General features: G+C 55.2%; 1 protein-coding gene across 3 annotated transcripts in view; it reads right to left on the bottom strand.

The window, feature by feature from the left end:
* The window catches only part of CTNNBIP1 (catenin beta interacting protein 1), a 50,492-nt gene that overhangs the window by 10,825 nt on the left and 14,159 nt on the right, over positions 1 to 25,508 (bottom strand). For 2 of the 3 annotated variants that reach the window (XM_025855699.2, XM_025855700.2), the window contains 3 exons: positions 16,208 to 16,292; positions 11,420 to 11,538; positions 10,761 to 10,851 (listed from right to left, as the gene is read on the bottom strand). In XM_025855699.2, coding sequence (XP_025711484.1) covers positions 10,761 to 10,851; positions 11,420 to 11,515 — 187 coding nt within the window. In that variant the 5' untranslated portion in view covers positions 11,516 to 11,538; positions 16,208 to 16,292. The remainder of the gene's footprint in view (positions 1 to 10,760; positions 10,852 to 11,419; positions 11,539 to 16,207; positions 16,293 to 25,508) is intronic. The other variant, XM_073903376.1, reaches the window with a different exon arrangement.

Genomic DNA, 25,508 nt, shown 5'->3' with positions numbered 1-25,508 from the left:
CATGGCTGCTGGAAGCCGGAGACGACCAAGGAAGCTCGCTTCAGCTAAGGGCTTCCAAACAGTCCCCGGCATCTGGCCGGCCAAGCCCCGGCCATCCTCCACACACACGGCTGACGGGCTAGAGAGGAAACATGGCCACATGCTCCAAAGTGTCCAGGGCAACTCCCACCTCCCAGGTCTGCCCCTTCTCTGGCCGAGGACTGTCGGTTGCGGTCCTTCCTCCTGAGCCCCAGGAGCTTGCCACCGATATGAGCTAGGGTCTGCTACCTAGCTACCCAAGACTGCAGTGGCTCAGCTACCAGCTCCAGGGAGATGAGCCAGGCAGCAAGGCTTCTGGAAAAACAGGTCCCAGACCCTCCTGCAAGGGGGAAAATTTCCATGGGGATGAGGCTCCAGTACCACTGGGCTAGGCCTCCTTCCAGACAAACCCGCTGGGTGGCACGCGCTGTTTTTAGCAGCCACGGTCTAGGAGCCCCGGGGGTTCTATACATCTCAACGCTGATGCCTAAAGTTCCCAGGGGATGGCTTTTACCTAGAGACAGCATGATACTGGTTGCCATAGGGACAGCGGCCGCAGATCCACCAAGGTCTCAGCAGCCAAACCAGGCTCCAGGCTCCGTGGCGCCTACTGGGCTCCAGACTGACAACCACATCACCAGGCGCTCAGGCTGCCCGAAGGTGAGCACATAGCACCAGACGTGGGATGGGCTCCTAGCAGAGGCACTGGGCCTCCTGACCAGCCAGTGAGGGCCTCCCTGGACTTAGGCTCTCTTGGTGGATCCTGGCACCCCAGCACCTGGGCCTGGGTCTGACCCTGCCCACCTGGGCAACGTGCCCGCACACCTACCTCCATTTTCTCATCTGTGAAATGGGACGGATCCCACCTAGCCCACCCATCTGACCGGCCAGGATGACGTCTGCAGCAGAAAGCATCATAAACAGCTTCTGGGCCGGGGGGACGGTGTCACAACTTGGGAGTTCTAATACACCTGCTCTGCTCTAGTCCCAGGCAAGCTCCCTCAAACCCACCTCACGCCCTCCCACACCCCCGCCGAGCCCAACACATACACACATCCTCTACCTCTGGGCTTGTTTTCCCAGGTGAGGTATTTGTTTTCCTCAAATTCTTCGGTCCCCCCAAAAATGTAAGTTCTCCTAGACCAGAGAGCTTGGCTGTATGCAGAAGGGACAGACCCTAGGAGGAGTGGGTGGGAGGGGTCAGGAATGACCAGGTCTTCATCTAAAGTCCTGGTATATTCTCAAATTCTAGTGGGCATCAGAATCACCCTGGGGGGGGCGGGGGCGTATTTCAAATGCAGATTCCCAGGCTCACCTGGCAGGCACTCTGCTTCAGCAGAGCTGGGGTGGGGCCCAGGAGTCTGCATTTTTAACAAATACCCTCAGTGAATCAGGGGTGGTGGTCTGTGGCCCATACGCCGAGAACTCAATGCCGCAGACCGTCCCTTGGCCCCCAACCCTGAGCCGATGTCCCTTGTCCTCCAGCATTCTGAAAGAAGCTTCTGTCCTCCCACTTGCTTCCTCACTGATCCCAGGCCCACGGCAATCTGGCTCCCAGCCCAGGCTCCACACAAACTGTTTTAGAAAAGTCGCCACTGACCCTTTCATGACAGGCCTGGGGGACCCTGACAATGCCCCTCCTGCCCCTCCCCTCCTTCCAGAGCTGCCCTCAGTGCTGTGCTCGCCAGGCTCCGTCTTCCTCTCACGCTGCCTGCTCTCCCTGTACGACCTCCCTCGATTCCCCGCCTCCCCCTGGCCCACACTCCTGCACCCGCTCCCACCTTGCACCTGAGCTCTGACCTGGCTCCTGCCCCTGCCAGACAGCCCCAGGCACCTGCCACTCAGAGCTCCCCTTCCTGCCTCCCGCAGCAGCTCCCACTGGGCCCTGGGTCTCAAACCTCACCCCCACCTGTTCACGCTGCCTGCAGGTCCTGGGTCCTGAATGTCCCGCCTCTGAAAAATATCTGCCTCACCTCACACGTGGGTGTCACTGTGACCTTCCAGCTATCTCCCTGCCTTACCCTTTGTCCTGTGACCTCTCCCCAGTGCTCGCCCTAAATGGATGACAATCTGACCTAGCCATCCCTCCCCTTCGGATCCGTGAGGACCCCTCGCAGTCCTCAAGATGAACTCTGTCCAGAGCCCATGTGCCTTTCTGGCCACTCACCACCCACCTGGCCACTACCCCACCAGTCTCTTAAGGGGACACGAAGACACCCAACGCTCATGCTGGGCAGGCTCCAGAGGCTTCCTCCAATTTCCCCCCTACACACATTCCCACACATCCATCAGGGCTCAGGCAATTCTGGGTGGGCTTCCCTCCCCTCAGGATGAGTCATATTTCAATCTGTGCATTTGTTCGTGTATCCGTCTGCCCCGCTGGACTGGCAGCTCGAGGGCGGGGGCTATCACCTGGCACCACGCCCAGCACAGGGATTGGTGGACCAAAGCGAGCAACACTGTCCCATGGATGCTGGACTGAGCCGCCCCCTGACGCTCCGCTCCAGGACAGAGGTCTGCCTTTGGTGGGGTGTTGGGAGGTCAATGCCATGCTGCGGGAGGGGCTTTGAGACCTCTGAGGCCCCTGTTCTGGTTCTATGCACTAGAACCCACTAGGCTGGGTAAAGAAAGGTCAAAGCAGCCCTTCCCAGGCCAGGACAAGAGGCTGGACGGGGCAACTGGCCCTACATTTCAGCATACCCCTGACCCGGTCTTGGGATGCTTTTTTCTTTTTCTGTGACCTGGGTTATCATATACCCAATTCTTCTGATTGGCTTTTCAGTCTGATTCAATGTATATGTGATCTTTTTCGTTCAATTTTATTATTACTAGGTTACAGGTAATTCTCATCTAAGTGTTGATTAAAGTTAAAAAAAAAAAAATCATCTTCCCGTCCCCTAGACTGGAATTCTCCCGAGGCCTGACTGCCATTTCAGTCCAGAGTTTGTCATCGCCGGGAGCCTCTGGGAGAAGCCTTGGAGCCCCACCTGGGGGAAGAGAGGACGCAGAACCCCCAGCAGACGGTCCCCACTCTTACAGGACTCGCCTCCTGGAGGCCCGGCCTGTACAGGGATTCAGAAAACTCCAGCTCTGTGCCAGAATCTGGACTAGGGGCAGCACGTGTCACTGGGAACACAGCACAGACCTGGGTCCCAAAGGGCTCCCGACAACGTGACAGCAGCGACACTGCAGGAAAGGTCACAGGGAGCTCCGGAGCGAGAGGGGGGCCCAGGCTGACCCCGGAAGGAGTCAGAGAGGGCTCTGTGGAGGAAGTGAAAGAGAAGCTGGAGGGCGTGGGAGAGGACTCCAGGAAGAAGGCTGGCTGTGGAATGGGCCCCACGGTGCCAGCACCTCGCCAGGGGCACTGAGAGGGCCGCGACGGGGGGATGAGCAGAGGAGGGCACTGCCTTGGTCAACCGTGAAGCCCTCGTGGTGGTGGGCCCTCCCCTGGAGTCGCTGGCTTCCTGCGGGTTTGCCTGTGACCACAACTATTTTAACAAGGTTCCCAGTGTAACCCTGAGACCAAATGACCTATTTTAGGCTCTCTGGCAGCATACCCTGAGCAGCAGCTTTGGCTTCCAGGGGGAAAAGTCAGAAGAGCCCTGGGACAGCCCAGCTGGCTCCAGCCTGGGGACCTTCCCTGGAAAGTCTCTTGGAGAAGGAGTGTGATCGGACAGAGGCTAGAAGAGGCCTGAGCAGCCAGCATGCCAGCACCGTGGCTCCCAGGGCCAAGAAGCGGGGGCGGCGGCAGACCAAGGATGTCCTGGGAGGCCCCGGGCAGGGAAGGGACAGAAGCTTCCTTCACAAATGGGCCACGTCTAGACCAGAGCCCCAGGACACCTGAACAAGAGCATATCCACGGCACTGCACGAGAGTTCTGCGGGCACCTTGTCACGGGGGGGTTTTGCACAGTCCCGGGGGCGGCGGCGGGAGAGCGCTCAGAGAACCAGCACATTCAAAGGCACCTCGGGTGAAGGGCCCAGGATTAAAAGGCAGCGAAAAACTCCAAATGTTTTCTGCACCTTCCTGAAATACATTAATTGCCTAAATCACCCGTGTTCCTCAGATAAAACGCAGTCCTGCTTAAAAACGCACATGACCTTAAAGCCACTGCTAGAATTCACCTTAAAATAAATGATGACAAGGAAAAGCTACGTGCAAGGATGGTTGCTCGGTGCTTGGCACACCGGTGCCCGCCCTGACAGCCTGCAGCCCAGCGCCGGCCTAACCCTCTCCGGGCCTGTTCTGTCCTCTCCAAGGTGGGGCCGTGACGGCACCTGCTTCACGGGATGATCTCGGGGACTCACAGGGTCACACTGTGTGCTACGTGGCAAGGAAGCCAGGGAACACAGGAGGAGCTCAACAGGTGTTTGCTGTTACTGTAATTAATGGCAAAATGAGAAAGAACTCTCCAACGGGGGGCGCGCCTGGGTGGCTCAGGCATTAAGCGTCTGCCTTTGGCTCAGGTCATGATCCCAGGGTCCTGGGATCAAGTCCTGTGTCAGGCTCCCTGCTCAGTGAGGAGCCTGCTGCTCCCCCTGCTTGTGCTCTCTCTCTGTCTGTAACAAATAAATAAATAAAAAATCTTAAAAAAAAAAAAAAAAGAAATGTCCAACGGGAAAAGGACTGGTCAACGAATTATGGCACAGCCAGGGGGCCACATGTTATGCGATCGCGAAAATGTTTTCTTGAAAATTGTTTTAAGGGGCGCCTGGATGGCTCAGTTGGTTGAGAGGCTGCCTTCGGCTCAGGTCATGATCCCAGGGTCCTGGGATCGAGCCCCACTTCGGGATCCCTGCTCAGCAGGGAGCCTGCTTCTCCCTCTGCCTCTTCTGCTCCCCCTGCTTGTGCTCTCTCTCTCTCTCTCTCTCTCTGTCAAATAAATAAATAAAATCTTTAAAAAAAAGAAAAAGAAAATTGTTTTAAAATACTATAAAATTATTGGGGCGCCTGGGTGGCTCAGTCAGTTAAGCGTCTGCCTTTGGCCTCAGGTCGTGATCCCAGGGTCTTGGGTTCAAGCCCTGCATCGGGCTCCCTGCTCAGTGAGGAGTCTGCTTCTCCTTCTCCTTCTGCCCCTCTCCCCCGCTCATACTCACTATCTCAAATAAGTAGATAAAATCTTTAAGAAAATACTATAAAATTACCACAAATAAAACACAGATGTTAAAATGGATATTAAAATATTTATACTGTATGGTCCCAAATTTATAATGTAAATACAAGCCTATTTTTTTATTTTTTATTTTATTTTTTTTAAAGATTTTATTTATTTGAGAGACAGAGAATGAGAGATAGAGAGCACGAGAGGGAGGAGGGTCAGAGGGAGAAGCAGACTCCCTGCTGAGCAGGGAGCCCAATGTGGGACTCGATCCCGCGACTCCAGGATCATGACCTGAGCCGAAGGCAGTCGCTTAACCAACTGAGCCACCCAGGCGCCCCAATACAAGCCTATTTTTTTTTAAAGATTTTATTTATTTATTTGACAGAGAGACACAGTGAGAACAGGAACACAAGCAGGGGGAGTGGGAGAGGGAGAAGCAGGTTCTCCGCTGAGCAGGGAGCCCGACGCGGGGCTCGATCCCAGGACTTGGGATCCTAACCTGAGCCGAAGGCAGACGCTTAATGACTGAGCCACTCAGGCACCCCCAAGCCTATTTTATTTTAAACATTTTATTTATTTATTTGAAGAAAAAGAAAGAGAAAGAAAGAGAGAGAGAGAGAGAGAAAGAAAGAAAGAAAGAAAGCAAGCAAGCAAGCAAGCAAGCAAGCGAGCATGAGCAAGTACACAAGCATGGGGAGAAGCAGACTCCCCACCGAGCAAAGAGCCCAATGTGCGACTCGATCCCAGGACCCCAGGACCATGACCTGAGCCCAAGGCAGATGCTTAACGACTGAGCCATCCCAGACGCCCCAATACAAGCCTATTTTTAAAAGGCTGACGGGAACTTGAGCAGGAGGTAATAGTGCTTGCAGCCGTGTGGTCGGATTCAATCCGTCCAGCTTTTCTGCTACTTCTCCCTTTCCCCGCTTTCAACAATGACTGTGCGTTATTTTATAACCAGGAAAAAAGATCAATATGTGTTATGGAGAGAGTAGCACCAGCAATAAGAAAGGAATGAACTCAGCATTCTGGCGAGCCTGCGTTTTGGAAGCTACAGCTCTCGACCCCCGTGTTTCCAGCTGGCTTTCTCACCAAGGCGACCTTCCCAGAGAGGTATTGATCTCCTCTGGCTCAGAGTCAGTCCTGCCTGGCCGGCAGCTCTGCTTGACCACCTTGGGGGAGCAGGAGACAGTGCTCAGAGAACTGGCCCCACATTCTTGCCTTTCTGGGGGACAGTGGGCCCTCAGACCCACAGCCCGGTCCGTTCATTGGTACAAGCATGCCCTGGGCCTCATGGGGGCCCAGCCCCGGAAATACAAAAGGGGGGAAGCCACAGTCCCAAGCTGAAGGGGCTCAGAGTTGCTCAGGAGGTGGACCAGGAGACAGGGTGGGGAGAAGCACAGCTGGGGTACATGTGTGTGACGGCAACCACAGGGGGCCTGGCCCAGCCTGCGAGAGGCAGGGGAAGGCTGGGGGTCAGGGCTGAGCCCCCAGCAGCCCAGAGGCAAACGCAGAGGCACAAAGACCAGCCTGAGACAGGAGCTGACAGCCATTCGCTATGGCTGCTTACGGTGCGTGAGGCCACCGTGTCAGGGGATCTTGCTGATCACGTGAGGGGCTGGATTTCAGCCGCAAGGCAGTGGGGAGCCGCTGAAAGATTTTAAGTTGGGGAAAGAGCTGCTGAGGTAGGGGCAGGAAGTGTGTGGGAGGGGGCAAGGTGAGAAGGCAAGACGCCAGGAACGGCTTTGCAGGGGTCAAGCCAAGATGAGTATGAGCTCTGAACAGAATGAGCGTTCCGGCCACGGTGGAGAGGGCAGAGCGGGTTTGAGGGGCATTCGGGGAGAAGAATTACAAGGACTTGGTAACTCAGTGGACACTTGGGACTTCAAAGAGGAGTCCCTGGCACACTGGTTATTTGGTGATATATCCGTCGCTGAGAATACAGGCGGAAGAATAGGTTCGTGGGGGTAGAGCACGAATCGGGATCTGAGCGTGGGTTGTCTGTGGCAAGATGATCAGGAGGGAGCTGCATGTAAAGTTCCGGGGGCTCAGGAGAGGGTCTGGGCTGAGGGTATATATTCGGAGGGTGTTGGCCAGAGCCTGTGAGACCCCCGTGGGGAGGTGTGACAGAAGGGAGGGCAGAATGTGGAAAGCACCAGTGGGGTGCGGGAAAAGGAGCACTTACAGACAGTGAGCGGAGAGGGGCAGAAGGGGAGCTGGGGGAGACGGAGAGACAGGGAGAGGTGTATCACAGAAGACGACGGAGGGGAAGGAGGGCTTCCAAAAGGAGGCTAGCATGGGAGGTCTCAGGCCAGCAGAGGCCAGCACTGGTTAGGGAGTCCCTACAGTGCAGGCCCACACAGCATGGTCTCCGGCACCTGCCCGGACCCAGCCGATACTGTACACACTTTCACAGTTCACCAAGGGAAGACCAGGAGGGCGGGAGGCCCGGGCGTGGGGCAAGGGATGCCCAGCCCACTCTCCTCCCTGGGGCTAGGGAGGGCCAGCAGGGCTCCCAGTACCAGACCTCTCCAGCCCCAGAGGGGAAGCGTGTGTGAGTCTACGATGGTAGACCAATGCCAAGCTCTGTCCTGTTGGTGGGTGGCCTCAGACCCCCACTGAGGGGAACTCAAGGAGTCTGTTCTGTCTCTTGCAGAGACTAGCGCTGGGCATTTGCTGAGACACAGTGCCACCTCGTGGCAGGAGGTGCTCACACCAGATTTCTGCCAGACTGTCAAGCCCAGACTGTCACCTTGACTGCTCCTAGGCCTTTATTTGGGGGGCGGGGGGGGGAGGGGCCTCTTATGCTGGGATCCCATGCACTGGAAACAATGATCCGGGACTTTTACCATTTGGACAGCACCTGAGCCCCTGCCAGCAGCATCCCTGTGGCATCAGCTAAGGTCGGCCCTGCCAACAGATAAGGTGGGCAGGCTAGAATGTTAGCCAAGACCCATTTGGCCCCCCAGTGTGGGCAGAGACGCAGGGTCCTGCTCCCGGGGTTGTGCCCCCACGACGGGAGAGACTGTACCGACTGCTGTTGTGTTGTGCATGTCTGCAGTGTCCTTAGGCACACAAAAATAATGCTACCTTCCTAAAGCTCTTCCAGGCACAGCTGCCCATTCGCCCCCAACTCAGTCCACAGGAATCCTCAGGACTTCCTGCAGCAGCGTGTCTTCCTGTGCAGTTCAGCTCAGGGGAGTCCGTGGGGACCCAGGGCAGCAGGCAGGGGGCCCCGACAGCAGAGAATCACCCCAGACATCAGCTGGGCCCTGGTGCAGCTCCAGAAGTCTGCTCCCTGGGGAGATGGCTCTGAGGCCAGCCTGGCTGTCCCTCGGACACCCCACAACTAGGAGGGCCTAGATTCTGGGGTCACACCCACATGCCCATGGCTCACTCCTGACTGCTCAGCATTTTCAGGCCAGGTGAGGCTATCATGACCTTAACTCCACACAGTTCATTTTTATTCTCAACTGCTGGCTTACCTAGGTGAGATAGAGAGTTCTCTCAATGCTTTTTTAAACTTCCCCTTATTACAGAAGAAATGCATGTGCAATGTTAAAAAATTAGTTTTCAGGTGGGAGGGATGGGGTAGCTGGGTGATAGGCATTGGGGAGGGTATGTGCTATGGTGAGCACTGTGAATTGTGCAAGACTGTTGAATCACAGATCTGTACTTCAGAAACAAATAATGCAACATATGTTAAGAAAAAAGAAAAAGAAGAAGATAGCAGGAGGGGGAAGAATGAAGGGGAGTAAGTCAGAGGGGGAGACGAACCATGAGAGACGATGGACTCTGAGAAACAAACTGAGGGTTCTAGAGGGGAGGGGGGTGGGGGGATGGGTTAGCCTGGTGATGGGTATTAAAGAGGGCACGTTCTGCGTGGAGCACTGGGTGTTATGCACAAACAATGAATCATGGAACACTACATCAAAAACTAATGATGTAATGTATGGTGATTAACACAACAATAAAAAAATTTTTAAAAAATTAGTTTTCAAAAAACGTGTGACTTGGAAAGTTAAAGTCCCTTACATAGTTCTACTCTCTATTAAAATTTCCTATTAACAGCCTGGTCTATGTTCTTCCAGCTTTCTTTCCCCATACACATACATGTGTGAGTGTGTGTGTGTTGGGGGGGTGCTTTCTACAATGACATACAGTTCTACAACTTACTATGATTTTTTTTTCCTTGAAGTGCATCCTCCTAGAGGCATCCTTATCACCCAGCCCCAATTCTGGTTAATTCAGTGACTTAAAGTTGGGGTGGGAGAAAAGGCAATGTCCTAAGGACCCAGGACCTTGAGGGTTTCAGGGAGATATGGTTCAGGAGCCTGGGGGGTATGGGTGGGCCCGTGCTGGAAACCCAGATCAGCCGTGGGTGAGAAAGAAACAAACCCCAGGAGGGGCAGACTCCACCCCTGGCCGTTGGTACAGAACAGGCTGCGGCATGAGTGTGACCCAGGCAGACTGTGCTTGGTGAGTGGCTATGTCAGGAGCTGCCGGAGCCATGGGGACGCCCTGTACGTTTCTGCTGAGTTGGGTGCACAGGCCAGGTGACAGCCAGCGTCAGAGCCGGGGAGCCGGGCCCTGCGCCAGAACTGAGGCCTGTGATCTCCAGGAGAGCAAGGACAGCTTCAAGACAAGCAGCCTCTCATGCTACACCTGCTCTCCTCCTGGGCCCCACGGATCAGCCACATGCCCCTCGGCGCTCCGCTGCCGGGAGCCAGCTCACATCTGATGCCCCACAGGCCGCACTATTTCATGGCCGATAATGCCAATGAGGCGAAAAAAAAATAAAAGGAAAGGACTAGATGGAAGAGCCGGTGAGGACACTGTGGGCTCCAGGGTGAGAGTAAGCCTTCCAGAATGGGAGAGCCCGTAAGTGCCCAGCCTCCTGCTACCCCAGGACAGACAGTGACAAGCCCTGCCCTGAGCTGGGCAGCAGATTGTGCATCCTGAGCCCTCTGCTAACGGGCTGTAAGACCAGGGCGATCCCTTACTGCTTCTGAACCCGTTTCCTTGCCTGCGAAGTGCGAGTAATACCCCCAGTACCTCTCTACGAGTAAATGAAATGATGTGTGTCCGGCACCCAGCAGGTGCCTGCTAGACAATAAATACCTGAGTGTTACCTGCTACCATTATTATGATCAGGTGAGGGCACCCAAAATGGAAATGAGTCCCCAGGGCAGACAGAGACCTCAGGGACACACACAGAGCCCTTGGGGTCTCTCGCCTGGGCGGAGCCAGGAACACACAAGCCCCTGCACAGCCGTGCCCAGGACAGGTCCTAGCCCATGAGGGTGGTTTCACGCTCTCCCTGCACCAGGTGCCGGGTTGGCGGGGGTCAAGCCAAAGAATGAGGAAATGCAAAAACCCAGAGCCTCTGCAGTCACAGGGGCTCCCAGATGCCTCGATTCCTTGGCTCCTCCGGGCCTAGAAAGGGGGGATCCCACCATTACCTGAGGGGTTCCTCGGCTCCCATCTGGGGAAGGAGATGGGCCCAGGCTTGGGGCTCAGCTTTGTGGATGGGTGGCAGCTACAGCCCCTCCTCATGGGCCCCAGGAGCTAAGTTTTCCCCAAGAACCACAACTTAGCGCCTCTGGGAAGGGCGTGGCCGGGCACCCTGGCCGGGACTCACCCTGGTCGATGGAGTGCTGGGGGAGCTGGCTGAGCTGGCTGTTGACTACCCCCGCATAGGTGCGCAGGAACTCCTCCTCACTGGCCGTCAGCTGCAAGGGGGAGACAGCCACGGGTGAGGGGCGGCACGCACGGGCTCCCCGAAGGTACCTCCTCCTATCCCGGGGTCCCTGTTCCCGAGTCCTGACCCTTCAGTTCGAGCGAGCACCCCCTGCCCCCACCCCGAAGCCTGGCCCATGGCCGCCCAGGCCTTGCCGCTCGGATCAGATCTGAGACTGGGTTCCGTGCAGCCCGGGGCCTGCGCAGGGAGCCCATCCCTTTCTGAATCATGCTGTCCTCTTAGGGACCATTCTGCCCAGCGCCCCCTGGACAGCTCCTGCGGAGACAGGAGGAGAGTAAGGTCAGGGCCTGTAGGGGCTCACACCGCCCCCTCCCGGCCCACGCTCGGCACAGGGATGGGAAGGCCACCCCAGCAGTCCCCCCCGGAACTGGACGGGCAGGGCTCTGGGTGACAAGAATTGGCCACAGAGCCAAACCACAAGCCCCACATCCCCCTTCCCAGAGCAGGGCTGTCACAGGAGGTGGCTATGGATCTCTGTTCTGCCCACATCAGGCACCCTCCCTGGGGGACCTGTTGCTTGGCACCCCGAAGGCACTCACATTTGATCCCATCTTCCTCAGCATGAGCAGCACGCGGACCTTCTGCTGAATGTACATCTCCTCCGGACTCTTCCCGGGAGCCCCCTCGCGGTTCATTCCCTGGCCAGCCCTGGGGACTCCTGCAGGGCGAGGAGAGGCACTGAAGCGGGGGTCAGGACGACACACCAGACACAGACCGGGTACTCGGCAGGAGTTGTCAGGCAGCCCACAGGGCTTCAGGGTCCCGCTTCTGAGAGCCCAGAGCAGGTGGCAAGTTGCCTGTTCCTGCCTCACCCCTGCTGGCCCCAGCCCGCCAGACTGAGCGGCTCGGTCCTGGAGCAGGCGCTGGGGGCTGGCACCCTCTGTGAGGAGCTGCTGGGCCCAGGGCACTGAGCTGACCCAGAACTTCTGGCCAGTTTGACCTTCCAGCCACCCCCTCAGCAACAACCCTGCGATGAGCCACCGGAGATGTGCTGAATGAAGCCCAAAGTGTCCCAGGTTTTCAAAGCATGCAACTTCCACAAGGAGCAGAAGTGACATGACCAGAGGCAGCCAGCCGGCGCCTCTGGCTGGAGAAACCGAGAGATCGGGGCCCAGCCCCAAACACAAGGGTGGCCCCTCTCCGCAAAAGCCCCTGATGAATTCAAGAGGCTGGCGCCTGGGCTGGGTTCCAAGGAGTCCCTCGATGGGGACAGGCAAGCCGGGGCTGTGGGGCACAGATACCCACCTGAGCTCACGGCCGTCACCCTCACGCGCCCACCCCCCGTCAGAGGGGAGCGCCCTGCAGGCAGCAGCTGCGTCCGGGGACAGCAGGGACCCGACCTGCAGAAAGGTCCCAGGAGAAAAGTCCCAGGGCTTCCCCCCTCTAGGAGGAGCTGGCGGAGAGGAAGCCGGGCGTGGAGGGGTTTGGGTTACACACTTGTAACCCCTGGATGAGTCAGAAATAACGCAGCAGCTGGTGGGGGTGGAGCCTCGGCAGCCCTGGTGCCAAGGAGCTGCGCTGGGAGGACCAAGGGAACCTGGCTTGCGAGCCAAGGACACTCCTCATGCCGTCCATCCTTCAGGGGCCAGCAAGCCCTGGACCAGCAGGCTCTCCCAGGCCGGCCTGCTCTCTGTGCAGAAGGCAGACTCAGAAATGTGCCAGAGCCCTGGGCAGTGCCTCCCTGGAGGTCCCCGTCAACTGCTCAGTTCCCATAAGCTCACACGGGCTCTGGCCCAAAAGTCCCCACGAGGGGCTAAAAAGCTGGCAAGCTGGGGCTTACTTAGAGCTGTATACTTGACGTAGCATGTCCCTTCTGGGGCCTTCCTTCCCCCCACATCCTTCCCCCCACCCAGGCTCCCTATTGTACTGTCTTCTCACCTGTCACCTCCTTTGGGCTCAGAAAAAAGCCTAATGAACACCAATAACCAGGAAAAGGGGTAAGCCACCTCCTCCAGAGGGCCACTGATGGAAGGCAGCCCCGCCATCCCCAGTGTAGCGGACAAACCCTAACTCCCTAGCCAGCTGAGTGGGAAAGCCCAGGCGTGGGACATCACTTCTCACAGGGACCCCTCCTCCCTTCCTTCCACTCCACTGTCCCACACAAGGACCCACGAGGCCCGCATCGGCGGTCCTGCCTCCTTCTCACACCTCCCCTTGCACCCTGCCCTCCTAACCCGAGTCTATTTCTAGAACATACCAAGAAACTCTTTCCCCCAGCAGCCTTTGCACTGGGTATCCCCCTGAGCCCGGGCTGGCTTCTTTTCACCCTTCAATGTGCTTAAAGACGCCTTCCCAGGGAACCTCTCCTGACAGCGTAACTGAAGCAGGTTCTGTGTCCCCCCCACCCCCAACCCCTCTGGGTCACATAGCCCAGTCCCAATTTTCTGAGAAGGTCTTGCTGGAGTACTTGTTTATCGTCTCTCCCCTGCCCGACTAGAAGGCCAGGGCCCACTTAGCTCACCCTGTCCTCCATAGGCCAGCACCCTGCCTGGTACTTAACAGATACCACCCGGCTGGCTGGCTGGAAAATCAGGATGGCCTGTGGTGTCTAAGCTTCTCCCTCTCTACAATATCCATGTTGATTTAGGGGCAAATGTCACTGTGTTGACACTGACCAGAGTACCTAGTCTCCATAACCCAAACTGAGCCTTGACAAAGGGCTCCCATTCGAGCAACTGGAGTGCCTTGGGCTCTCCTGTTCTCCAGAGGACTTCTAAAACACTCCACAAAGCCTTCAAACTGGGAGTCAGGGCTTCGGGGAGTAAAAATCTTCCACCCCCAACCTGTGTCCAAGGGCTGATGGTCAGTTTGTTCTCTCTTTGTGAAAGGCAGCATTGAAGACCGGTGACCTGCCACTAGGTGTCACCACACACAAAAAAACCAGAGTTCCAGCAAGATTCCCCGCCTACCCTCACCCCAACTCCCCAACAGGCCCATCTGGTTCAAGCCCTTACTCTGATCCTATGTCACAAACCACACCCCAGTCCCAGGTCCCACAGCAAGATCTATTCATCATTCAGGGGCTGGCCCTACTCAGGCAAAGATACATATCTAGTTTTGCTACGCATACCAGGACCTAGGGGTCCTGGCTTCCCCGTGGTTGGGGACCCCTTCCTCACTGTCCTTTCCTGACCAGCCAAGCTTCCTCCAATAGAGAGGTAGGCTCGGAACCTGCAGAAATGTGTGAGTGTGACCATGAGCCTGAGTGTGTGTGAATCATTTTACATGGTCCATTTTTACAGAATTTTGCTCTGTCCAAAACTCCTGGCATCCTGTACAAATGGATGTCATTCCATTGTCTTCCATTGGAGCCTCACTGTCCGGGGGGAGCCCCCACACTCAAACTGTGATTACTGCGGGGGGGGGGGCGGTTCGCCACCCAGCCATGGGCCTAGGGTGTCATGGGGCCTGAATGGATCTTTGGGGCCAGGTTACTCCCACCTCAGCTTCCTTGGCAGAGACAGTCTTGCTTTGAGGCAGACTCGTCATTTCTAAAAATTCTGGTTCTCTAGTATTCTTCGAGCTCTACTTCGAGTCGCTTCTGTCCTGCTGCCTGACAAGGGGAAACACCCAGGGCTGGATCTGGGGCAGAACGTAGGAGCCACGAGCGCACGTGGCTGCCCAGTAGAGGACATCATGGCTGGTTTACATGGTTCTGTCCTAAACAGAGTCTGCATCAGGGGGTCAATGTGAAGAAAATTAGTAACTGAAGAGAGTAAATCATGACCAACCCAAACAACACAGACACTGCAGTCGCTGATATGCTACCAGTCTATTAAAGCATGTTTGGGTTTGGTGCCTATCCCAGCAAACATGCTATTAAATTTTCATCACCATTCTGACAAGTATCAGATTAACTTCTTTTGGGAAAATCCGTATTCTCCCCTGTAGGGATGAAGAACTGGGCTCCAGTGAGATGTGTCTGAATCACCTAAGTCCAAACTGCAACTAATTTGGACACAGTAGTTGTGCAGACTTGAGCCATGAGAGGCAAAGGTAACAGTGCTTCTCAGTTATGGTCTCCCAGCTGGTCCGGAAACATCCCATCATCTACAGTGGCGGCATTTCCATTCTAAGTCCTGAGAAAATGTCTCAGTGTTAACGGCCCAAGTCAGAGACAGACCTGCTCCCTCTCCTTGCTACCACTGTGGGAGCTAACTAGGGAAAAATGTAGACGAGCCAGAAAATGAAAACAGAAACAGGAAACCATCAACTACCCAAATGAATGGTGAGGGCAGGGCCCATGGCTACAGATGCTGCTGGAGATAGCCACGTGTTACACAAAAAGTGGGGAGGAGTCCAGAAACTTACATCTGCAAATGGGACAAATGCAATTAGGGGAAACCAAGGGACATACATTCAATGCGTACACACAGACATACTCCCTACCACACCCCCTATGTTCCTGTTGGTTCTGAGCCCGCATCTCTGTGGGAGGAAGGTTGACTGGGACGGGGATCCCAACCACTAGGAGGGATCCAAAGTGACAAAGTGGCCCATGGCCTAAGAGGCCACACTGCATTCCGTGGGAGACACCGAGGCCACAGGTGAGACAGCATGCTCCTGCCCTGCCCTGCAGGGATCTAGCCTCTCCCAGAACTCGGTCTCCAGCTTTGAAGCAGTGGCTGTCACTTTAGAAGAACCGTGGCGCAGGAGGAACCCCAGAGCTGGACCACCGAGTGTCCCCTGCAGCAATCAGGCCCATTCCGATAAAGAGCTTTGAAAGCCGGCCTCCTCTGGACAGGCATAAGCGGCCCTGAATGCAAACACAGCCACCTGCGCGCATTCTTATTTATAAACTTGAAGCTCATGCTGTTTGAATACCCACATTTATAAAACTGGAATTTACATTTATACCCGGGGTGGTCTTACACCTGCTTGGAAAACAGTGAGTCACCTCAGGCTGGGGCCAGACAGCCAGAGCATCCTTGACACACACAATCCACCTCTGCTCCATGGGTCCCAGCACTTGTCTTTTGTTCTATCCATTTTTTTAAAAAGTTGTGATATATTTTAAATGCTCACATTAAAAAAGGTACATTTACATGTATGCAATGTAAAACAACATCATATAACTGTGATTCACAGAACTGACACAAAATATTAATCCAGAGACTACACACATCTTAGCCTTAAGAAATGAGCCACGCCACGGCACTGACGAGAAGGGCCCACAGCGGCAGGAGAAATGAGCAGTAGCGGGCTTGGTGGAAGAAGGAAGCGAGAGGAGCTCCCTTCCACTCGAGCCCCGCAGCCCAGACCCAAGACCCGCTCCCCAGCACTACCCTATGGCCTGCCACCAGAAGTCCTTCCCCTGGGGTCCTTACCTGCCTCTGGAAATTAACTTCAGGCAAACAGCTGCTCAACTGTGATGGGCGGGCTGTGGCCGGGGAGAAATAGGAAGGTGGGGCCCTGTGGAAACACAGAACACGGGTCATGGGAGGAGCCGGGAGGACCCGCGGGGCTGCCGGAGTCGAAGCTGGAGCTCACGCCCCACGCTGATGGACCCACCACACTGGCGGGAAGCTCCTGGCAGCAGGCTCTGCCACGATCCGGAAATACTTGTGTGTCTGGCCAGCCCCGGGAACCTGCACCAACACCTCTGGGATCAGGTGCTGACTGCAGCTACGCTCGCCTGTCACTTCTGGCTGAAGCAGGTCACCGCACACCCTCCTGCCTCGGGTTAGTCACCAAGTCCAGCTGAGAGCTGCCCTCAGAGACGTAGCCCCAGAGGTGAGTCACTCCAGGCAGCTGATGCGCAGTCCTGCACCTGCACAAGAAGGCATCCTACCCACCACACAGAACCTGAGCCAGGCACGGGCACCACGGTTCTCTACCTGCTCTGCACTCAGACATGTGTTTCTGTCTGTCCTATGCCTAGTGAACAACCGTAGCTGGACATGTAAGCATAAACTAACCGCCCCCCCCAATGCACATAGAACACAGCTGCAGGTCATTTACAACCTACCGGCCTGCCCGCATGTCTCCAGGCCCCTAACACATCTCTTGCAGGGATCAAAGAACACTGTCTTCTCTCTTGCCCCTGCCGCATAGCCTCATCGTTGAGGTCCCGTGCAGGTTACTCTGGCAGGAGCACAGGCGGAGGCAGGTGGGGGGCACCAGGGAGCGGTGCCCACTGCACCAGCCCAGCCACCTCCTCCACTGTGTGCACTGATCTCGGTTCCAACCGGCGGACTCCCAACTCTCAGCCCTGCTGTGAGGACAGAGGTCTGAGGATGACACTTTGAGAAACCTGTTCTGCGGGAGATGTGGGACCAAGGACAGCTGGGAAACCCCTCTTCCACTGTCTTTCGGCAAAGAAAGATGCTCACTCGCGGTGAGGGGGCCCCCTAAAGAAAATGTGTTTCCCGGAGAGCGAGACTTCAGAAGCTCGAACCCTCCGGGGCTCTGGTCTGCGTATCTCCTCAAGCAGCAAGGGCCCTCGGATGGAGGAACTGTCACCCACCCCCGCCACTCCCTCTGTCCTCAGACTGCCCCTATGGGGACACTCTCTCCACCTTCAGACTGCGGGAACAGCCACCCCTACGGGAACAGGCATCTTTAGCAATTAATTGCTCTTTTATTCCTCTAGATATCAAAGCACCAAAATACCAAGGCTCCCTGGGGAAACTTCCACCCAAGTCCCCACATTCCTTCAAAAAGAGATGAGAAGAGACAGGCTTCTCCCACTTCTGAGGGCTTTAATTTCTTCAACTACCACAACAGCCAATTAGCCTCCTACTGTCTACAGGACTGAGGTCCTTCCAAGAAGCAGAGAGTAGCTTTGCATTAGTGACTTTAAGGGGAAGGCATCCAAAGGCCACAGTTCCTGATGAGACTGTCCGGGGATTTGCGACCAGCTGTTCTAGTTGGCATTTTATGATCAGCTCAATGTCCCCATTTTACAGAGAAAACTGAGGCTCAAAAGTCCTGGGGGCCCCTGAGCCAGTGGAAGGCAGTAAGCATGCTCCAGGGGCTGGAACGTTTTCAGTTCTGCTTTGTTGCCGATCAGCTGTGCACCCTGAGGTTGGTCACTGCCCTTTGGGCCCTTCATTTTGCCCTCTGTAAAAAGGAAATCATGACCTCTACCATGTCTTCCCTCATTGGATACAATGAGATCAGGGCAGGCTTCATGAGCTGAGGCCTAGAAGGCCCCATCCTTGGTTTAGAGCTCTACTATCACAGTCTTGAAACGCTTCATCATTTTTGAACAAGGGGCCCTGCATGGGGCCCCGCAAATTATAAAGCTGGTCCAGAATGAGAAAAAGAATGTCAAGGTGCCTCTCAAGCTGCCACGGGCCCTGGAACCTGAAGTAGACGTGACACAGACTCAAGAAGGATTCACTAAAACCTTTCTTGGGGTACACAGCCCTGTGTCAGGCTCAGGGAACAGGAGATACAAAGGTGGGGCTGTGACACCTCCTTCCAGGAAGCGACCATGATGCTGAGGAAATCACACTACACACAGCAAACGGAAAACAATACAAACAGCAACGACGAGCCAAAGACGGAGCTCGGGCTAAGACACAAACACCACCAGAGTGTCAGATGCGAGGACCGCGCCGTGCCTCCCCCCTCCCCCAGAGCAGCTCCACAGCAGCAGGGAAAGGCCAGGGCCTGCGCCCAAGGGAGTAAGTGGCAGGAGCAGCAGGGAAAGGCCAGGGCCTGCGCCCAAGGGAGTAAGTGGCAGGATAAGGAATGTGCAAAGCTCTGCGAGAACACGGAGGAGGAGCTCCAGGGAGAGGAAACTGGAGCTAGGTCTTGAAGGATGAATAGGAGTTTGCTGGCAGAGAGGAAGGAGAGGGGCACTGGAGGCACAGGGATGTTCTCTGAACGATTACTGAGTGTCTATTACATGCCAGGCCCTGTGCTAGGCACCGAAGATGGACAGCTGAGCAAAACAGCCGTAGTCTGCCTATGATGAGGGGCTCCCAGCAAGTCACACCCAGGTATGCGCACCCACAGACACTGGGGTAAGTGCAGACACAAAGGTAAGAGCAAGGTGCCCTGAGGACACGCAGCTGGGAGCCTGACCCAGCCCTGCGGGAAGGCATCCAGAGAAGACTTAGTCTTTGGAAAACCTGGAGGAAGAAGGTGTTGGGTGAGAGGTGTCAAGGTGAGCTGGTACTGGACCCCAGGGGTCTCAGAGAGGGGTGAGGAGAGGCGCTGAAAAAGGGGGTCCTCAGGTAAGGTCTGAGCTTCACAAGACCACTGTGGCGGCAGCGGGAAGAAGACTCTGGGGCAGAGCTGGAGGGGAAGCTCCCGCCGGACCAGGAGGGAGCCAGGGCCTGGGCTGGGGGGTGACAGGGAAGGGACGGTGAAGGGGAGGGTGGGGGCATGCTGGCAGGTGGGTAAGAGCATGGACTGGCAGGGTGGCTGCAGGCAGGAGCATGGGAGGCCTGCTGGTAAGGGCCCCGGGGATAGGCTGAAGAGCTAGGGCTGGACTCCATGGGCCACGGAGAAGCCCACGGGGGCTGGCAAGTAGGGCAGAACCCCTTCAGATAAAGTCATTCCTACAGTGGACATCTGCAAAGTGTTCCGGAGACAGAGTCAAAACGTGGTGAGCAGCCAGATCTGGGAGATGCTGCCCTGGATGGGATGGGGAGGACGGAGCAACATGCGTGAAGGTGAAGATGTGGCAACCTGGTGACCCCATTACCAGCCAGGTGGCCGTGGGGAAGTCATTCAATCAACAAATGTATTCAGCAGCTACTACGTATTGGGATATATCAGCAAAAAAAGTCAAAAATCCCTACATACTCTGGTGAGAGGGGAGAGCAGACAAAACAAAATAAAAATCAACCAATGGGAAATAATATAGCGTGGATGGAAGAAGGTGACCAACAAGCTCTAGGATAAAAACCAAGCTGGGGGAGGGGATCAGGAAGGTGGGGTGGCCGGGTGGGCCTTCCTGAGCCAAGCCTGGAACGGGGGGATGGAGTGAGCCGCGGGAGCCCAGAGCAGAGCTGGACGGAGGCCCCCAGGGTGGGGTGTGCTGGAGGAAGAGCAAGAAAAGCCATAGGAAGGGAACGTGCACGGGGACAAGGGGCCCAGGGCACTGAGGCCTCTGGGAAACCTGACCTGGACCTGTAAGAAGGGGCAGCAAGCAGAGGTATATAGCCTGGCCTGACTTGGGTGTTGGCAGGTCCACCCTGACTCAGACACAGAGAGGAGGTGGGGGGCTGAGAGCAGAAGCAGGGGGAGGGCATGGTAGGAATCCAGGAAAAAGGAGTGGACGGGACATCAGGAGGGCCAGTGGGCGCGGCACGCAGTGGGGGCAGGTACATGGGGTGGGGACCCCCAGGCCTGCGGGCTGAGCAACTGAAGGCAGCACTCCTATCAACCAAGATGGGAGAGATGCAGGTGGAACAGTTTTGGAAAAGGACCAGGGGTTGAATTTCAGACAGCTTAGAGCCTTCCCATCAATAAGGCTCAGTTTCCTTATCTGTAGAATGGGGATGATTATGGCACCTGCCTATCAGGGCTGTGAAAATGAGACAACAGAGAGAGAGCACTAGGCGTAGTACATGGCACACAGCAAACGCTCAATAAACACTAGTTACTCTAATGATAAGATCACAAGGTGATAATAGACAATGCAAGTGATATTTTTGTTATAGAATGGGGGGGGTGGGAATAAGACTAAACAGTAAGAATTCAAAGGCTTAACATACCCAGCTTCCTTTCCTCCCTTTTCCCTCCCAGTTCACCCATCGGCCCCCAACTGGCTCAAAGGAATGATAAGGGTGAAGAGTTATGGGGTCGGGGGGGAGGGCAGGACCCCACCTCCACGTTCCACATACCGCCCTGAATCACTGGGGGTGCTTTAAAGCAGAGTTTCCCAACCTTGGCACAATGGAGAATTTAGAATTCTTTGTTGTGAGGACAGTCCTGGGCGTCGTAGGATATTTAGCAGCAACCCTGGGCTCTATCCACTAGATGCCAGGAGCAGCTCCTCCCTGGTTGTGACAACCAAAAATGTCTCCAGACATTGCCATTGTGTCCCCTGGGAGGCAAAATCACCCCAGGTTGAGAACTCCTCTAAAGAAATAGTTGACACACATTCTAACTATGGGCCAAGTACTATGCTCACCCCTTCAGGTACATGAATCATTCAGGCTCAGAGCAAACATCCTTGTAAGGTTCAACAAATGAGGACGTGGAGATGCAGAGATCACCCAGTGATCACTCGGCCAGTCCGTCCGACTCTGCACTGAGGCAGGATTCAAACCCAGATTGTCCAAGTTCTGAACCACTATGCAACACTGCTATCCGGGATACGTGTAAATGGATAGAAAGCACTTAGGGCCAAGGAGAGGGAGGCGGGCCCGAGCCCGGTCTGCGGCTCTGTATCAGGTGGCAGCTCAGACCCTCAGCAACATCAAAACTAGGGCACTGGAGAGAATTTCCACAAGCTCTGCTCTCGGTAATTAAGCTGCAACCTCCTGGACTCTGGGGCCTCATGAGCAACTGCCTTAATTAATAAATTCCACACTGAAGCCTCCTCAATCCAGAGCCAGGCTCAGCATTCTCGAACCATGTTCCACCAGCATGAGCAAAACAGGTCTAATGGCAGCTCTGGCGAGTCAGGGAGTCTGCAGGACGCGGCATCATTCTTCCCGGGGTGAGCTGGAGATAACGAGCTCCTCCTGAGGTCCCCAACCCAAGTTCCCAAACCTGATCCAAAGCTCCTTCCTGCTCTGTGAAGCCAGGCTACGTGGCAGAACAATGATAATTACTGCTGTTGCTGGAGCGTTCTCCAAGGGACAGGCACACTGTCAGTCACCTTCATCACATTTGTCTCATTTAATTTTAGTCCTTGCAACAAGCCTGCAAGGTAAGAATTATTCCCATTTGATAGATAACACAACTGCGACTCGGGGATGCTAAGTAATCTGCCCAAGGCCAAGGAGCTAAAAAGTGACAGGGCCCGGATTTGAATGCATGAGTTCCCTCCACCCTATCAAGCGCCTCCTGGCTCAGAAGTTGAGAAGCGTCAGCCATTTTAACTGAAATAAAAAAAAAAATCCACTGCAGAAAAAAAAAAAAAAAAAAGGCCAGAGCCCCAAACACCTGCCAGTCAGAAAATAAGATAATACAGCATAACAACTGAACACAGTGAATGGTCCTTGATGGGATCCGGGGAGAGAGAGAGGGGGAAGGAGTCATAAAGGCCGTTATTGGGCAATTAGGGAAGGTTTACTGGGGAGTATTGATTAGATAATGGTATTGTATCAATGTTGTGTGTGTTGACTGTGATTTTATCCTGGGCGCTCTGGAAAACACCCTGGTCCTTAAGCGATTCGGGCTGGAGTACGTAAGGGTGAAACACCTCAATGCTTGCAACTTACTCCCAAGTGGTTCAGGGGGAAAAAGAAAGTGTGTGTGCCTAAGGGTGTGTGAGCGTGCACAGAGGGTGCGTGAACAACTATGGCAAAAGGTGAACACTGGTGACACTAGGTAAAGGTCATAGTTCACTACTATTTCAACTTTTCTGCAGATCTGAAATCAAAATGAAAAGTCGGGAAAACATTGAAAAGCCACTGGGAAATGGTCAAGCAAGGCAGTAGGAGGGGCCTGCCCTTGCTCTGGGGTGGGTGTGTGGGTGTGTGTCTATGTGAGGAGCTGTGTGTAGTCCAACCTGAAGGCCCTGCTGCAGTGGGGAGCAGCTCTGAGGCCTGAACACAGATAAGCCCTGCTCCTCTCTAGCTGCAGGTTCGTGGGCACAGGAGTGAGTCCAAACTCTTGGACTTTTCACCCCCCCAAACACCCCCCACCTCAGAGCTATAACCTGCCCTTCATGGCAATGCGGCCGGCGCATCCTGTTCCAGGCGTGAACCGCTCTGATGAAGGCCCTTGGGTGAAGGTTCTCGTGGCATTAAAATCAAATCCATGGGACCTGATTCAAAACAACCCAACAGCAAGCAGAGCGCGGCCGCCCTGCCCGGCTGTCCTGACAACCGTGGGGAAGGCAGCCACACAGAAGAGCGTGGTTAGGCTGGGAAGGGGGCGCCTGGAAGCATCGGGAGGGAGGGCCTCCAGGATAAGACTCCCCCTCAGAGCAAGGCCCACAGGCACATGGCACCCGAGGGCACGTAGCATAAACCAAAGGGCTCTAGGGGGCGCGGGGGGGGCAGCTCAACCAGTTAAGAGGCGACTTGATTTCGGCTCAGGGTCCAGGGATGGAGCCCCGTGTCGGGCTTCTCGCTCAGTGAGGAGTCTGCTGGAGATTCTCTCCTTCTCCCGCTCCCTCTGCTCCTCCCCTACTCTCTCCTCAAAATAATAAATCTTTAAACAGTAACAACAAAGGGCTGCAGGACAGGCACAGACTTGCCCAGAGAGGGCTCCCCAGGACCTGCATTGTGGAGAGGAGGCGAGAAGAAAGGGCACCTGCCCCACATCCCGCCTTGGGCAGGGGCAGGTAGTAGGACCAGCTGTCCACCACGTCCCTGCGCGGCAGGGGTGCTCAGTCGGGGGCATCTGGCGATGTCTGAGACATTTCTGGTCGTTGTAATGGGGAGGATGCTAGTGGGCAGGGGCCAGGGATGTTGCCGAGGGCCCTGGGATGCCCGTGGTATCCCTCAGTTACCTCTGGTAACCTCAGAGTTACCAGCTGCATGGGGCTCCTTCGACACCTCTGGGGCTTATAGCAGCTGCAGGCCCCTCGGCCTAGAATGCCCTTTCCTACTTGCTGTTCTCTGCTCTGTAACACCTTCCCAGGGCTGCCCTGAGCCCTGGGTTCACACCTGCCCAAATTTCCCGCCTCAAGACCCCGCCTGACATCCCCCCCCCCCCCCCCCCCGCTCCGGGGTGTCTGCATATCTCCTCCCACCTCCAAGCTGCAAGCTATCTGCAGGCAGGCCCCAGGCAGCCTTATTCTCAGAGACATTAAAATGAACCCACACATCTCATTAAATCTAATTCTTCTCTCACTCATAGAGGGAGCTGATACACTGGAGGGGGGGGGGTAGGGAACAGTGCCGCCAGTCACATCTTGGGCTCTGTTATGTGAATGAACAGATTCGGGGAACCTGAGTCACCTGGGAACCACAAAGGAGCCCCCAGCCCCAATGCTGTCCCCACAGGGAATCTGAGACATCGAGGACTAGAAGGGGCCTGTATGTTTGGACTATATAATGTTGACGTGGCTGCATTGATATAAGGCATCTGTTTAGCACTTCTGGCTTAAAAAATTTTTTTTCCTATGATTTTGACCTGACTGATAAAAATAAGTTACTCGGATATTGCTGTCTCTTCAAGTCCTGATTGGGGTGAAACCCCTCTTTTTACAGCTAAGAAAGAGTACCTGGCAGGCCTGCTGTGACAGCGTCTCAGGGCGGTTCAGCTGAGAACAATGCAAACAGGAAGGGAATGTGGAGGGGCCGGAGGAAGTTTCCCCAGCTGCACAGGGACACTCCTGATCCCGGGCTAAGTTTCGAGGCTGTGGTTCTGACCGAGGGACACACAGGTGGTGGTGGTGTTCTCTCAGCACAACAGGGGAATGAGGACAGAAGGAAAAAAGCATCTTTTGACCTAATTTTAAAATATTCTTTTTTCTTCCCAGAGAACAGCTGGAGCCCTGAAACCCGGCCAAGCCAGAGCCGGAGACCTGAAGTCAGGAACCAGTGCGCCTACAAAACCCGGCTCCGGATCTTCCTCTGATTCAGTCTGATTCACGACCCTCGGCCTCTGGCAGGTTCCAGGGAGTGGGTAATGCAGACTCCAGAGCAGACTCCTGTCTATTTATAAGTGAATGGAGGTTGGAAGCTCCTGCTCTCAGATGGGTGCAAGCGTACTCTGTCCCCGGCCCTGGGCAGGAGGTCTATCAGGCTGGATGACCCTCACCACAGGCTGAGCACCTGGCAGCATCCGAAGCCACCCCGTGCAAGTTGATGACAGAAGGACCCTTTTTCTCTCTTGTAACCTAGATTGACATCTGAGATGCCCCCCAGTTTGCTGACGCCCCTGCTCCCCTCCACCAAGGGAAAACTCACTTTGCATCAATGGTCAGCGTTCTGAGGGAAAGAGCTGAAGTCCACTGCAGGCCTGGTGGGAAGGAGCCTGGCCAGGAGGTTTCACAGACCTGTGTCACCTCCAGAGAAGGAGGCAAGAATGGTAATCTCAACCCATGGAAGTCCTGTCAACCCCACAGCCCACAGCTATGTCAATTCTTGCAGGTCACCATTTAACATTTTTAATTAAATTGAGAAATTTAAAATATTTTTTTTTTAAGAGGAAGGGGAAAGACTATTTATTCAGTGCTATTTATTTCTCAGGAGCTGCATGAGGTCCCTTCACTCAGAAGCCTATGGACGCGTTCATGCCACCCTCGTAATGGCAGGCCCAAGCATGGCACCGGCCCAGCCCTCCCCGCCCCTCCCTGCACTGGCCTCTCCAGCTCTTCTTCCTTTGCCTCAGCTCTCCCTCCATCCCTTCCCTCCATTAAAGTTCTGTTATAATTGGTTCAAGTAAATAAGCTTCCTGAATGGGTTCACTGCATCCCCTCAGAATCCCAGGGCCAGGAAGGCCTCCAACTTCCTGTTGTGAGAATTAGGTCATTAAATCAATGGGGTCGCCTGCTGGGGAGAGGGCTCAGTTCCCCCAGAGGCAGCAGGCTGGCCGCTTCCT

The sequence above is a fragment of the Callorhinus ursinus genome, unplaced genomic scaffold (genome assembly GCF_003265705.2).
Source record: "Callorhinus ursinus isolate GAN/ISIS: 27379988/994484 unplaced genomic scaffold, GSC_fseal_2.0 scaffold18, whole genome shotgun sequence".
Taxonomy (NCBI): domain Eukaryota; kingdom Metazoa; phylum Chordata; class Mammalia; order Carnivora; family Otariidae; genus Callorhinus; species Callorhinus ursinus.
The sequence above is the reverse complement of the archived record's forward strand: the minus strand, read 5'-3'. Positions and strand labels throughout refer to the sequence as shown.